Source organism: Oryza sativa, chromosome 12 (assembly GCF_034140825.1).
Source record: "Oryza sativa Japonica Group chromosome 12, ASM3414082v1".
NCBI classification, from domain to species: domain Eukaryota; kingdom Viridiplantae; phylum Streptophyta; class Magnoliopsida; order Poales; family Poaceae; genus Oryza; species Oryza sativa.
The window spans coordinates 26,794,063-26,808,782 of record NC_089046.1 but is presented as its reverse complement, the minus strand read 5'-3'; the positions used below and the strand labels follow the sequence as shown (position 1 = coordinate 26,808,782).

Below are 14,720 nucleotides of genomic sequence, written 5' to 3'. Positions count from 1 at the left end.
TTTTTTAACAGTTTGAGTTTGAATTTGAAAATATGACAATTTCAAACAATATTTTTAAATACTAAATAATTTCAAATAAAAAAATTATCAACAACAAAGTTGTATAACATACCAATATTTATAACTTTTATTTTTATTTTGGTTATTTTTCTATATAACATTTTTTTGAATAGTTTGAATTTGAATTTGAAAATATGACAACTTCAAAACAATATTTTCAAATACTAAATGATTTGAACTAAAAAAGTCATCAACAACAAAGTTGTATAACTCATCGAGATCTATAACTTTTATTTTGGTCATTTTTCTATATAACGTTTTTTTGAACAGTTTGAATTTGAATTTGAAAATATGACAACTTCAAACAACATTTTCATATACTAAAAAAGTCATCAACAACAAAGTTGCATAACTCATCAAGATCTATAAGTTTTATTTTTGTCATTTTTCTATATAACGTTTTCTTGAACAGTTTGAATTTGAATTTGAAAATATGACAACTTCCAACAACATTTTCATATACTAAATGATTTCAACTAAAAAAAGTCATCAACAACAAAGTTGTATAACTCACCAAGATCTATAACTTTTATGTTTGTTATTTCTTCATCCGACAAAGTGCTAGTAACATTGTTCACAAAATTTACATATATGTGTTATAGTTTATAAAACTAGATAAGATATGTGAATTTTGTGAACAATGTTACTATTACTTTGTCGGATGAAGAAATGACCAAAATAAAAGTTATAGATCTTGATGAGTTATACAACTTTGTTGTTGATGACTTTTTCAGTTGAAATCATTTAGTCTTTGAAAATGTTGTTTGAAGTTGTCATATTTTCAAATTCAAATTCAAACTGTTCAAAAAAAATGTTGTATAGAAAAATGAACAAAATAAAAGTTATAGATATTGATGAGTAATACAACTTTTTTGTTTATGACTTTTTCAGTTGAAATCATTTAGTATTTGAAAATGTTGTTTGAAGTTGTCATATTTTTAAATTCAAATTCAAACTGTTCAAAAAATGTTATATAGAAAAAAATACCAAAGTAAAAGTTATAGATCTTGATGAGTTATACAACTTTGTTGTTGATGATTTTTCCATTTGAAATCATTTACTACCCAAAAAATATTTGAATTTCCTATATTTTAAAATACAAATTTTATATAGTTCAATCAAACCCAGATGGAGAAATGACCAAAATAAAAATGGTAGATCTCAATGAGTTCTACAACTTTGTTTTTGATAGCTTTTTCATATGAGTTCATTTAGTATCATAAAATTTAATTCGAAATTTATTTTTTCCTAGAAGTCTGATTTGCCTCCTACTCATGATAATACTTGCTAAATATATATTTGATCCAATTAACTCGATTTGCTAGTGAAATATGTGATATGTGATTGTGGTTGTGTTATGTGAATGAATGTATATGAATAGGGGATGCTAGGGTGTGACATCCTGGCATAGGGCTTAATAAGATTAATAGAATACCCATACCAACAAATTCAATTTCTTTCTCGGAAGCCAATCTTCAAAAAACTATGAGGTTAAACGTACTTGGTCTAGAGCAATTCCCGATGGGTGACCTACCGGAAAGGCACACAAGTGAGGTTTGGATGGGTGACCGACCAGGAAGGCAAACAAATTTTTTTTTTGTGGATTATACTCATCTGTGACGGGCAATAATCTAGGCCCGTTAGAGATGAGAGTCATTCGTGACGGGCTATAATTTAGGCCCGTTAGAGATGAGAGTCATCCGTGACGGGCAATAATCTAGGCCCGTTAGAGATGAGAGTCATCAATGACGTGCTATAACCTAGGCCCGTTAGAGATGAGAGTCATCCGTGACGGGCTTTTGTGTTGGCCCGATTGAGATGTGTCATCCGTGACGGCCGGATGCCCGATTGAGATATTTTCTCACATCACTGACCTTTGCTTAGTGACGGGGGCCCTGCCCGAAAGAGATGATGCTTTAAGCCCGTTAGAGATGACCAATCCCGTTCTAGTGACGTTTGGTGAGAGGTTGTTTGGTAAATGGTGAGGAACAGCACTCCAAAGAAAACAAAAAAATGTGAAGAAAGCAAAAGAATTAGCACGACTGCCTCTCGAAGAAATTAGATTGACAGAAACAAATGGTTAGTACAACACAAGCCGAATGGCTGAAACTGTATGCTCTAAAACACTTCAATTTCAATAAAATGGAAAGAATGACTATAACATCAACAGAACTACATCCTACTACCTCATTACACAGACAAATTCAAGTGAAGTTGCAGCATGTTGCAAGATGTACTGTCATTCGCTCAGAATAAGGTTAGACGTTTCTATGCTGCTATCTGTCATCTCATCAAAATGAAGGATCACTGACGGCGATCCTCCAAAATTGTCATGGACATCACGATCGTTTTCGCCATCACAGGTTGCCTGCATCTGGAGCTTCCTCAGCATCTGTAGTCTCTCTGCGACTTCCTTCATCGTTGGCCGGTCATCTCCTCTCGGGCTCATGCATTGCACAACGACTTTGGTAAGCTTCTCGATCGCCACCACATTGGAGCCATCCACAATTTCAGGGTCTAGCATGGCTTGGTGTTTGTTCTGCCGAAACATCGACAGAAATCTGTACGACAGAGATTCATTCTTGTTGAAATCATTGGTGTATAAGGCTTTCTTTCTTGTCAAGAGCTCCAGAAGAACCACACCGAAGCTGTAGACATCGCTCCTCTCGGTCAGCTGATGGCTGGTAAAGCTCTCGGGGTCAAGGTAGCCCATCGTCCCTTGGACGAACAAGATGAACTCGCTTTCATCCATGGACTTGAGGGTTGAAGCTCCAAAGTCTGCAACCTTTGCATTGTACTGATCGTCCATCAGGATATTGGCTGATTTTACATCCCCGTGCAGGATTGTGCGAGATGTTGATGAATGTAAGTAAGCTAAAGCTTCTGCTGCTTGAGTGGCAATCTTCAGGCGTAGATCCAAGGGGATTGGTGATCTGTGGTCAGTACCATGAAGGAACTCAGATAAGGTCCCATTGTGCGCAAACTCATACACCAACATCGGGACATCCACATCCAAGCAACAGCCTAGTAACCTCACAATGTTCCTGTGATTGATTTGAGACAAAATTATTATCTCGTTGACAAATTCTTCCCTGCAATCATCATTGATTACTCTGGACTTCTTTATGGCAACCTCTTTGTTGTCATCCAGAGTTCCTCTGTAGACCATTCCATGGCCACCAGATCCAAGAACTCGATCTTCGTTGTAGTTTTCAGTGGCTCTCTTTATCTCTCTTTCTGTAAGTATACGGATTGTGTCAACCTGCCTTGATATCATCTCATCATACAACCTGAGTCCTCCATTTTGTTTGAAATATTCAATTTTCTCTTTCTTGTGCCTTCTCCTTTGTAATTGCATAATCAACATGCATGCCATAGCGGTTACCACAATGGCAGAAACACTTAAACCTGAAAAAAAATATATACTAAGTTTGAGTTCCTCTTATTCCATGTTCATGCATAGGACATAAATTAAACAAATTGAGAATGCCACTTGAATATTAAGAATATCTTAAATAGATGGGACATGCATTGCATATTAAAAATGTTTAGATTATACAGAGCTGCAAACAAAACTGCACTAGAGCATTCATTATTAGTTTTCCTATTCAGTAGGAAGTCAATTTATATAATTTGTTTGTCATCACAAGAAACTGATCCTTAGATGTTCACTTATGAAACTCTGCAGACACTTATTTATGAAGATGAAACAACGGTGAACTGTTATATACACGGCGCTCACCTACAACCATTCTATAGTCTGGAGAATCCGCAGGTTGGCATCCATAACCTGTACCATCAGACTTTTTTCCTTTCTTGCATTTGCATATGTAGCTTCCTGGTGTGTTCTGACAGACCCCTTTTCTGCATGGATATAATTCTTCATACTTGGGGTCCAGCTTACGCATCTCACACTCATCTATGTCTGAAGATACCAAGAACAATATAACCACTCAATAAAATCAAACAAAATACGAGTTCAGTTCAGCCTACTAAATCAATGTTTAATAAGTAACAAAATTCAAGTAAATTTGAGTAATTGCTGAACCTTGGCAGCCATCTGAAAGATAAGGATTTCCCCCATATCCTTGTGAGCAGTTGCACAAATACCCTGGACTATTTATCACGGCCGTGCAATAGCTGTTTGCACTAACGCAGGCATAGCTGCTAGGTTCTTTTTCCCCCTTCTTTGGGCATGAGCCATTCCTAATGGCCCAGTCAGCGACAATAGGAACACCATTCTGGGCTCTTTCCTTGATGAATCCGAGGTGACCAACAAGATCCTGCTTCTTGAAATTGTACCACCCGACCTCGGCGACGACAGAGTAGAAGCAAGGGTTGAAGGTCCACACCTTGCTGTGGTTCAGATCAAATGTCACGGCGAAGGCAGTGAGGTTGGCAGGTATGGAAGCCTCACAGCACCCCATCCCGGCACACGGTGCCCCATCAGAGGTGCTGTTGATACCCTCACAGTAGGAGTAGCACCCAGTCACGTATTGTCCCGAGGCACCCCTGTAGCCAGTGATGAGCCCCAGGGTGTTGCAACCGATGACCGTGAAGCGGTTGCGCGACGGCGATGGGAGGAAGGGAGTTCTGCTCAGGTCATACCCGACACCACTGGACTTGGTGGATGTGGTGTTCGACGTGAAGCAGATGTGGTTGACAGGGCTGAGCACACGCATCTCGCCTCGCTCCAGTGAGATGCCGGTGACCTCGATGTGTGCTTCCGGTTCCCGGATTTGTGGCCTTGGTGGATGAAAGGTGTCATTGCACATGAGGTTGAAGTAGCTGTTTAGGTTGGTCGCAGAGCAGTTTTCTCCAATGCCAAAAGGGTAGGGGATAGCCACATTGCCGCACTTGTCCGGGCAGCCCGGCATCGCCATGGCACCGTCCACCGGCATTGCCAACTTCAGGAAGAGGGCCATTGGTATCAGAAACACAAGCAGCTGTGCATGCGCCATAGCTGGCTTACCTAGCAACAAGAATCTATGGCTATCCCTTCTTTGCCTATCGTGTTATCTTCTTCTTGGGATGAACTGATGTATGCACACTAGAATAGTTTAAATAGATGTATGAATTAGGTGTGGTTCTCTTTAATCTGTTATTAGTCATCCATCACAATCCAAGCAAGTCAAGATGCAAGCAGATATATCCAGCTGCAAACTTGGAATTGAAAAATGGGCTGAGTTGACTCTTAATAATTTGCTCTAGTCCCCATTTGTAAATTGTGATTGGCTAGAGAAATTCAAACCCTACAAGTATCTATGACTAGTGTTATCATCCGTACGTTAATACGCGCTCAGATTCAGAGATTTCAACCTTGATGTTTCCCTACTTTTTGGCAAACACATCAGCCTGTACGATAATACGCGCTCAGTTGCAGAGATTTTCAACCTTGAAGTTTCCTATACATGGCAAATTAGTAGCTTGGTGGAAATTGCCCGAGTTGAGTAGAAAATCCCCCAATTTCTTTTTGTGGTGTACGATGAACGGAGACAGTGCAGAGAGGGAGAGAGAAGCAAACCAAACCACTGGAAGATTCGCCGGCGATGGGGGCGGCGGCGGCGGCGAGGCTATCGCCGTCGACGGGGGCGGCGACGGCGGCGAGGATTGCCGGCTTCAATGGGGATTGCGGCTTCCGCACGTGCGGCCTCATACTAGTTAGGCCCAGAACGAGATCTCGATCACGTGCGGCCCAAGAACAGGATTACACCTCACGTGCGGCCTTAAAAAAAGTCCACATTAACTCCCTCCACTTGAGGGACTCGAAATGGACTTTTTTGATATTTCGACTTTCGTGTGGCCCAACTAATGGGATTGAGACCTTGCGTGAGGCTCATTGTTGTTGGGCCGGTTGATTTATGGGCCTTTTGTTTCTTCTCGGCGGCGCGTGGCTCTCCCGGCGCCGGCGCGCCGCCGCCGGCGGCCACTCTCCTCCCGCTCGCCGCAGCTGCTCTCAGATCTCCCCCTTACTGGGACTCGCTCCGTTGCTGCCTCCTCCCCATCCAAATCGTGGAGATCTTTCTTCGGGTATCAGGATCTTCCTTTGGGAAATCGACTGGCTCGCGACGGCGACGCGATCGGGGTCGGGTCTCCGGTGGCTGGCTGGTCGCGGCCCACGGTTGGATGGATTGACGGAGGGGAGGAGGGGGGAATCGGTGGTTCAGATCAAGCAAGCAAGCGAAGCAAGTTTCTTTCGGGCACCGGATGCGAACTCCGGAGTTCAGATCAGATCAGGTAAAAACCTGCTTCAGATGTGTCACCACCTTTACATTTCAGGGCCTAATGCTAATCAATCAATAGGATCGATATGCAAGAGAATGAGATAATCTAGATATTTGAATTAGTAGATTACACTGGTAGCATCATTTCCTTTTGCCATAGACGAAATGGTTTTTAATTGGTCATTCATACATGTTATGTTACCTGGACATGTGGAATCTGTTGAAACAGGCATTCTTGGATATGGTTTGATACTTTGATGGTGTAGTTTGATCTGATTAACAGATAGTGAAAAAAAATCAAAATGTTCTATTTTTAATAGTTCATCATTATGACTGAAAACATCACTTCGCATAGTACGTCATAGTTGATGAGAATTGATGTGCAATTATACATTCTACATACTACAGCTGTGTTAGCCATAAGAAAGAATTAATATACATAAAGAGTGACCTTGCAACACCAGAAGAAACTTATTACTCTACTCGATGAAAGGAATATACTGTTCTCATCTTGCAATATCTGCATCCAGTACCAGCTTGGCTGTCTCCATGCTCTGGTATTTCATCGGGTCTGATGGAATACGCATTGATGATCCTTCATACGAGCAAGAAACTCTGGTAGGACTCGATTTTGAGACAAGCTGCATGTGGAGTCTCCTCAACATTTGTAGGCGCTCTGCAACTTCTTTCATCGTTGGTCTATCATCTCCTCTTGGGTTCAGGCAATGCATGGCGAGTTCAGCTAGTTTCTGCAGTACTACCATAACTTTCTCGTCTATCATGTCAAAATCCAACATATCACAGTGCCTTTTCTGGTGGAACATCAAGGGGAAAATATGAGATAACGCCTCATTTCCATTCAAAGTATCATTGTACAGAGCCTTCTTTCTGGTCATGATCTCTAAAAGAACAACTCCGAAACTGTAGGTATCGCTTTTGTCAGTAAGATGGTGACTGACAAAAGTCTCAGGGTCAAGGTACCCAAGAGTTCCTTGGATGAACATGATAAAATCATTTCTATCCATGGATTTCAGTGTTGATGCTCCAAAGTCTGCAACTTTTGCATTATATTCATCATCCAGTAGGATATTGAGTGATTTAACATCCCCATGCAGAATTGTGCGAGACGTTGATGAATGAATGTAAGCAAGAGCCTCTGCTGATTGTGTAGCAATATTCAGTCGAAGATCCAGTGGGATTGGTGTTCGGTGATCATTGCCATGAAGGAACTCAGAGAGGGTTCCGTTGGAAACGAACTCATACACCAACATCGGTACATCTACCTCCAAACAGCAACCAAGTAACCTCACAATGTTCCTATGATTAATTTGTGACAATATTATTATCTCATTGACGAATTCTTCTCGGCAGTCATCGTCAATTACTTTGGACTTCTTTATGGCAACTTCTTTGTCACCATCCAAAGTTCCTCTGTAGACCATTCCATGACCACCACATCCTAGAACTCGATCATCGCTATAGTTCTCTGTTGCTTTCTTGATTTCCTTCTCTGTAAGTATAAGAATGGTGTCAACTTGTCTTGACCTCATCTCATCAAATAGTCTAAGACCTCCATTTTGTTTGAAATACTCCTCCTTTTCTTTCCTATATTTTCTTCTTTGTAATTTCATGACCAGCAAGCATATCAAAGCCATCAGCACAACTGCGGAAACACTGAGACCTGCAGAATGATTTTTCAAGATGAATCAACTCATCGTAAACCTGAAAAAGCTCATTAGTTTCACCCAAAGGTATACTCTCTGAGTCTCATTAAGTCCTTACCTGCTATCACTCGTTCAACTTGGTTAAGCACAGTTTGACATCCATAGTTTGTTCCATCTGGCCTTTTACCTACCCCGCATTTGCACAAATAGTTTCCTGGTATGTTCTGGCACATCCCATGTCTGCAGGGATATAGCTCTTTATACTTGGGATCCTCCTTACGCAACTTGCACTCATCTATGTCTGAATAGAATTGAAACAGACAAGTATGTATTTGGGATAATACAATCAAAGCTTGAACTATTTTGGCTTGTTACGGAAGCTGAAAAAAAGGTACTCCCTCCGTCCCAAAATATAACAACTTTTAGCACTTAGGATTTGTTACAAAATATAGCAACTTCTTCACCAACATTCCATTCCCAACCAATCACAACCCTCCACCATTCACTTTTCCCACCTACCTCCACTTTTCAACCAATTACAACCTCTTCCTATTTAATTCTACACACTTTCTTAATAACCGTGTCTAACTCTAAAACTACTTATATTCTGGGATGGAGGGAGTAACAAAAAGAATAAATATTACGCAGCAGCATTAAAACTGGCTATAATTATGTTCTGGTTATGTTGTTATTCCTGGAGTTGTTTATCTTGGTCTCCAAATATAATCTAGAGAAAGTTTATATGTATGTTACCTTGACAGCCTTTGGGAAGATAAGGATTCCCTTCATATCCTTCAGAGCATTTGCACAGGTACCCTTGGCTATTACTTGCTTGCACACACTTGCTGTTTGAACTGACACAGGCATAGTCTTTGGGCACCTTCTTCCCCTCTGGGCAGGAGCCATTCCTGATGGCCCAGTCATGGATGACAGGAACACCTCTGTTGGCCCTCCCATTGACAAACCTGAGGTGCCCAACGAGGTCTTGCTGCCTGAAGCTGTACCATCCGGCCTCCACAAGCATGGCGTAGAAGCATGGGTTGAATTCCCACACCGCGCTCTGGTTCATCACCAAGATCGCTGCGAAGTCCTTCAGGTCTGGGATGATGGTGGTCTCGCAGCAGCCCATCCCAGTGCAGGGAGCACCGTTGGATGTGCTGTTGATGCTCTGGCAGTAGGAGTAGCAGCCAGCCACATATAGATTAGAGTTGCTGTGCATGTAGCCACCAATGATGCCGAGGGTATGGCATCCGATGGCCATGAAGCGGTTGCGGGTGGTGGAAGGGACGAACGGCGTACCCTCCAGGGTGAACCCTGTGGTATGGTTCTCTGGTATGGTGGTGTTTGATGAGAAACAGATGTAACTGACTGGACCGTAAACGCGCACCTCGCCACGCTCCAGGGAGATGTCGATGACCTCTGTTTCTGATAGGAGGTCTCTAACCATAGGCCGTGGTGGCTGGAAGGTGTCGTTGCAGGTGATGGTGAAGTAGCTGCTCAGGCTGGTCGCAGAACAACCAGCGCCGATGCCAAATGGGTAAGGGATGGATACATTTCCGCACTTGCCAGGGCAGCCTGGCAATGAAATTGCAGGTTCAGAGGTGGTGGTTGATATCGCCATTGCATGGAAGACGATGAGCATGAGGAGAACGGATGCTTCTTGCATGGTTGCGGAGTTGGAGGTATGGTGATCACTTGCTAGTTGCTGTGGCACTATTTTTGAACCTACTTGTTCGTACTTCTGCATCTTCCATGTCTCTTTATTATGTGATTATATACTAGAGTACTAGACTGGGACAGGTGATACTAGCTCATGCTACTGCAACTTCCATGTATCTCTATTATGTGATTAACTATACTAGACTTGGACATGTAATAACGTTCATGCTTATGCAACTTCCACGTTGCTTTATTATGTGATTATCTATACTAGATTGAGACAGGTAATAGGGTTTTAAAGAAGTAAGGTCAACTCCTTTATTCCATTGCAGATGTTGTGTTTCTAATGCTGATCAAATGGATATTGTTACATATGAGTTGATTTCAACGATTGTTACTTAACTAGCTTTGGTGAGATCAGCATTTGACAGGAAACTTTACCTTGCATTCTGTTTTGCTTTAATTAAGAAGTGCATTCTGCAACTGAAAATACTTCCCGTACGTTTTCGGATTAAAAAAGCTATGCAGGCAACAATTACCCCGTACATTTCCCTTAATGTGAAAAATTTATTCATTCACCTGGATTGAAAAGCTCAGCTGGTGCGGTTGGTAAGTACTACTACATCATTTTGTGTTTAAAAGCTTAGTAAATCAGACATTTTGGTTCCTTAGCCGGCAAGAAAGTTGATGTTTATTTGAGTGATTTCAAAGGTGATGTTAAGGTTTTCTTTTCTTGTATGTAGTTGAAGTCAACTCTTGACTAAATTTGATATCCTTGACCTGAATTTGCTAGACTTTAGACTACGTGTGTGGCACTGTGGTGTGGTGACTAATCAATCAGTTCTCTTCCTTCCGCTATGTTGTGTGTTGTGTCAAGAGTTATTCTATGAACTTATCTGATGATTCTTTGCATTAGCTGTAGCACAATCTTACATTCTTATCATGGCTGAATGAATTGTGAATTCTCTTTTACTTTTGCATGATCTTTTTAGTACTTATAATTTCACTTTGATATATAGGTTCTTCCCAGCTCCCTACACATGAAGTTGTCTTGGAAGTTGGAACCACTGATGCTCTATGTAAGGCTGACTTAGTTAAGGGGAAAACGATGAAAGCTTCAGCTAATTAATCAGCTCCTAAATTCTGAGCACATATAAAGCCAACCCACACTATGGTTACCGAAGTTTCGAAATTTTAAGGTTCCGTTGTTTTTCCAATGTATACCACATTATTTGTATTGGATCAGAAAGAAAATTTCATTTCCACAAATAGTCATTGTCCGACTCCAATTAACACCGATGCCTGAATATCCCAGACAATTAGTGTATGAACTCTGAAATTGGGTATGAGTTCTGAGGTGTATATCTTCCTCTGAATTTTTTCCTCCACTTGTAATTTATAGATTATACTTCTAACAGTGATCAGGAGCACTGTAAATTTCTTACTTTGGATTACTAGCCATGGATTTGAATTTGATGCTCGTACTATATGCGGCACAACAAGTAGTCACTAATTAATAATAGAAATCAACCTGTACCAGGTACCTGATCTGACTATCTGGAGTGCAGCACACTAAAAATGAGGCTTCTGAAGTCTGAACTACGGATAGATGAAATTAAATCACACTAGAACGTTTGGAAATATATAACAAGTGCATGACTCGATCTCTGTGGTTTAAACATGCATATGGGCTGACATGGAAGAAATCAAGCTGCACAACGTTGATGACCTTACTGAAACTTTAATATTTAGATAGATACATATGCAGCCTGTTCGACCTAGGCATATAAATGGCATGGTACTATAGTACATGGAAGCAAATAAATATACGTTAAGTTTTTCGAGGGATTGGAGAAAACCAAATGTAACATTATTATTTTTCTAACTGTTTTTCTACTCAATTCTAGTGTAACTTGGTGTGGGCTAGTGTGGCTTCAAATTCTCTCTTGTCTAATCCAAAAAAGTCGAATCAGAAGCAATAAAACCAGTTTATTTTCTGTTTTTGAACTGATCTATTTCTTGCCATGCATAGTAAGAGTTATTATGTTAGGTTGGCATAATAAAAACAGTTATTATGTTAGGGTTGTGTTCTAGTTTTTTAAAATTTGTTTACACTAGTTAAGAAGAGAATAAGAGTATAACAAACATATTAGCGGGATTATGGCAATATACATATGAGACATAAGGCAACTATACTTGCTTTCCCTCATATTCAAATATTTTTCCCTTTTACACTAGTTAAGAAGAGAATAAGAGTATAACAAACATATTAGCAGGATTATGCCAATATACATCTGAGACATAAGGCAACTATACTTGCTTTCCCTCATATTCAAATATTTTTCCCTTTTGAATTTAGAATGAGAACAAAACAATGGTGGTTCTTTTCTTTGATTTACATCTCTCTTTTCTACCCGTGCACGATGCTGCAATGTGCAAAAATATAACCTGCAACCTAAACATTCATATATGGCGCAAATTCTAAGATATATATCCACTTCTGATAATTTCTTTTTCTGTCTCCATATGCATATTATACTTCTGGTAGTGATCAAGAGCTTGATGTGAATTTCTTAGTTTGAATTACGAGCCATGGATTCGAATTTGGTCCTCTTACTTCCGTAAGTTACTCACTGCTCATTAATCAACCTGGTACCAACTACCTGGAGTAGAGCACACTAAAACAAACGAGTCTTCTGATGAAGAAACGAATGAAATTAGATCACGGTGCGAGATCTATAAATAAATAACAAGCACATCACAACATATACATGAACAATCTCTTATGTTCTTGCCTCCTGTCCCCTCTCTCTCTCTCTCCCCTAAACAGAGAGCGGCCTACGAAATGGATTGACATGGAAGAAACAAAGCTGCACAAATTCGATGAGCTCTTGGTGAAACTAAATTGTAGTTTTGTTTCTTTCCCTATTGCAGCTTGCATATGAGACTCATCCAAATAGGGATGAAAAGGATCAGAAATGGTTAGAAACGATTTTTTTTTTTGCAAAATTTACCACAAAACACCCAAAATTTGTTAAAGTGGCAGCGTTATTACTGATGAACACCACAAAATCATATAATTTGTTATAGGACATCAAGGCAATATTTTATCATTTCTGGGTAAAAAAGAGAAGAAAGAAATTTAAAAAAGACAAAATCGCCCTAAACCCTATCTAATCCCCACAGGTGACAGGTGACTTCATCCTCGGTGACATCACCTGCTTTACAGTGCCGCTCGCTAACCGCCATAGAAGCCGCCGCCGCAGGGCTCACCTGCCGTTGTCAAAGCCGCTGCCAGCCACAGTCGAAGCCGCCGCCACCGGGCTTGCCAGCTGTCGTTGAAGCCGTTGTGGGCTTACCAGTCACCGTCGAAGCCACCGACACTGGGTTTGCCAGCCATCGCCGCCAGGTTTGCTAGTCACCGTCAAAGCTGTCGTCGTGGAGCTTGCCAATTGCCGTTGAAGCTGTCGCAGGGCTTATCGTCGCCGTCAAAGCTGTTGCCACTGCCGAACTTGCTGACCACCATCGCAAACGCCACCAGGCTAGCTAGCTGCCGTCCAAGCCACCGCCGCTACCGCCACCATTCGTGCCAATGGGGGTTAGATAGGGCTGGACAATTGTGTTTTTTGAATTTTATCTCTCCTATTTTTGCCTGGAAATGATAAAATATTGTCTCGAGTGTCCTATAACAAATCATACGAATTTTGTGGTGTCCATCAGCAGCGACACGATTTTACGATGTCTCCTAGCCAATTACACAAATTTTGTTGTTCTGGGATAAATTTTGCCATATATTTTTTTTATTTTTTCTGAAATGGTACGTAAATTTCTATATTTATGAAGTTGAATTTGTTTATCCATTAATTTGTTTTTTTTTTCGTTGCAAGATGTAGAAGTTGAATTTAAACTTGCATGTTTGTGGAGTGATATATCACATGTTAATACATCTTCTTAAATTTTTTCATAACAATTTGAGTGACATGCAAACAACGAGGGGATATCCCATCGAGGGATCAAAATCCACTCCGCATATATGTGTAAAGTTTTAGTACCTAACTTTGACATGTATTGTACTAGTTGATTAAACACTGAAATAAAAAGTCGACGCGGGAAACTACTCCTCTATGATTAATGCAGTCTAATTTTCAATATGAGAAGGTGGATTTGTAAGTTAGAATCAGGTGCTGCAAGCCTGCTAATCCATGCTGCCAGGAGATCGTAAGGTTCAGTAAAACACTTATAACATGACAGGAATCATCTCAACAGCTTAGTGCTAAGTATTGCGAAAAAGTGAAGGACACAGTAGCATTTTTTGTTTGGAAAAACCGTTGCCCATCATATATGCATGACCAAGAATATAATCATTTCTAGTCGTGTCCATCTCTCTACTCTTTCTGAAAGGTCATCTCGGCCACTTACATGCAATCGGGATGATATGGAAGAACAAAATCTGGATGACCTCTCGCTGAAACTATATTGCAGCGTTTAATTTCTGTTCAGCCTATGCTTATATATAAATAGTAAATCGAAGTAAATAAGTAAACATAAAGGATCAATCAACTAATGAGATCAATAATTATTTAGTTGTTTTTCAGACAATGTAAATAGTTATTTAGTTGTTTGGAGACATTGGAGAAATGCAAAGTAGCACCATGTTTCAATTGGGAGGACATTATCACTCTAATCAGACTTACTCTAATTCTGAAGGGGTGGAAGTTGTTCCTTTATCCCGTTAAGGAGGAGTGGAAGTGGAAGTGGAAGTTGTTAGATCTAGATGGTCATATTAATACCTGAATCAGACGTACTCTAATTCTGAAGGGGTGGAAGTTGTTCCTTTATCCCGTTAAGGAGATCTAGATGTTCATATTAATACCTGAATTTTAGGAGGAGTGGAAGTTATCATATCATATTAATACCTGAATTTTGAGTTAAGTTATTAAAAATGTATGTTTAATATATTTTTACTTCTCAATTTTTTTCTTAGTATTTATACATAAATTTAGATTTCATTTTGTGTAACGGCGAGAATACAAGCTTACAATATGTGGAGTATTAGTGCAACCTTTCTATTAGAATCACGTTGAGAATCGATGTGGTTTTCAATGTGAACTTA

At 40.2% G+C, this 14,720-nt stretch overlaps 2 protein-coding genes and 1 long non-coding RNA gene across 3 annotated transcripts; 1 reads left to right on the top strand and 2 right to left on the bottom strand.

The window, feature by feature from the left end:
* Positions 1-2,093: 2,093 nt before the first annotated feature.
* LOC4352788 (wall-associated receptor kinase 5) lies at positions 2,094-5,731 on the bottom strand. Its single transcript, XM_015764030.3, has 4 exons — positions 5,585-5,731; positions 4,109-4,967; positions 3,803-3,985; positions 2,094-3,468 (listed from the first exon to the last, which is right to left on the bottom strand). Exons 1-4 carry the CDS (start codon positions 5,714-5,716, stop codon positions 2,300-2,302), a joined length of 2,343 nt encoding a protein of 780 aa, XP_015619516.1. The 5' UTR covers positions 5,717-5,731; the 3' UTR covers positions 2,094-2,299.
* A 176-nt stretch (positions 5,732-5,907) lies between these two features.
* On the top strand, positions 5,908-10,969 carry LOC4352787 (uncharacterized). Its single transcript, XR_010738486.1, has 7 exons — positions 5,908-6,297; positions 7,400-7,557; positions 7,656-7,796; positions 7,922-8,035; positions 8,710-8,759; positions 8,848-9,630; positions 10,627-10,969. It is a non-coding gene; the product is annotated as an uncharacterized lncRNA (long non-coding RNA).
* LOC9266348 (wall-associated receptor kinase 2) lies at positions 6,576-9,667 on the bottom strand. Its single transcript, XM_015764046.3, has 3 exons — positions 8,702-9,667; positions 8,067-8,249; positions 6,576-7,965 (listed from the first exon to the last, which is right to left on the bottom strand). The coding sequence occupies exons 1-3, from the start codon at positions 9,612-9,614 to the stop codon at positions 6,791-6,793; spliced, it is 2,271 nt and encodes a 756-aa protein (XP_015619532.2). The 5' UTR covers positions 9,615-9,667; the 3' UTR covers positions 6,576-6,790.
* Positions 10,970-14,720: the final 3,751 nt, after the last annotated feature.

Coding starts and splice junctions, on each gene's coding strand:
- LOC4352788 (XM_015764030.3), bottom strand. CDS start 5,716: ATGAGGCCGCACGTGCGGAAGCCGCAATCCCCATTGAAGCCGGCAATC. Junction 3,986..4,108: donor TCTTTCAGATGGCTGCCAAG/GTTCAGCAATTA, acceptor TGGTATCTTCAG/ACATAGATGAGTGTGAGATG. Junction 3,469..3,802: donor AGACTATAGAATGGTTGTAG/GTGAGCGCCGTG, acceptor ATTTTTTTTCAG/GTTTAAGTGTTTCTGCCATT.
- LOC9266348 (XM_015764046.3), bottom strand. CDS start 9,614: ATGCAAGAAGCATCCGTTCTCCTCATGCTCATCGTCTTCCATGCAATG. Junction 8,250..8,701: donor TCTTCCCAAAGGCTGTCAAG/GTAACATACATA, acceptor AATTCTATTCAG/ACATAGATGAGTGCAAGTTG. Junction 7,966..8,066: donor AGTTGAACGAGTGATAGCAG/GTAAGGACTTAA, acceptor ATCATTCTGCAG/GTCTCAGTGTTTCCGCAGTT.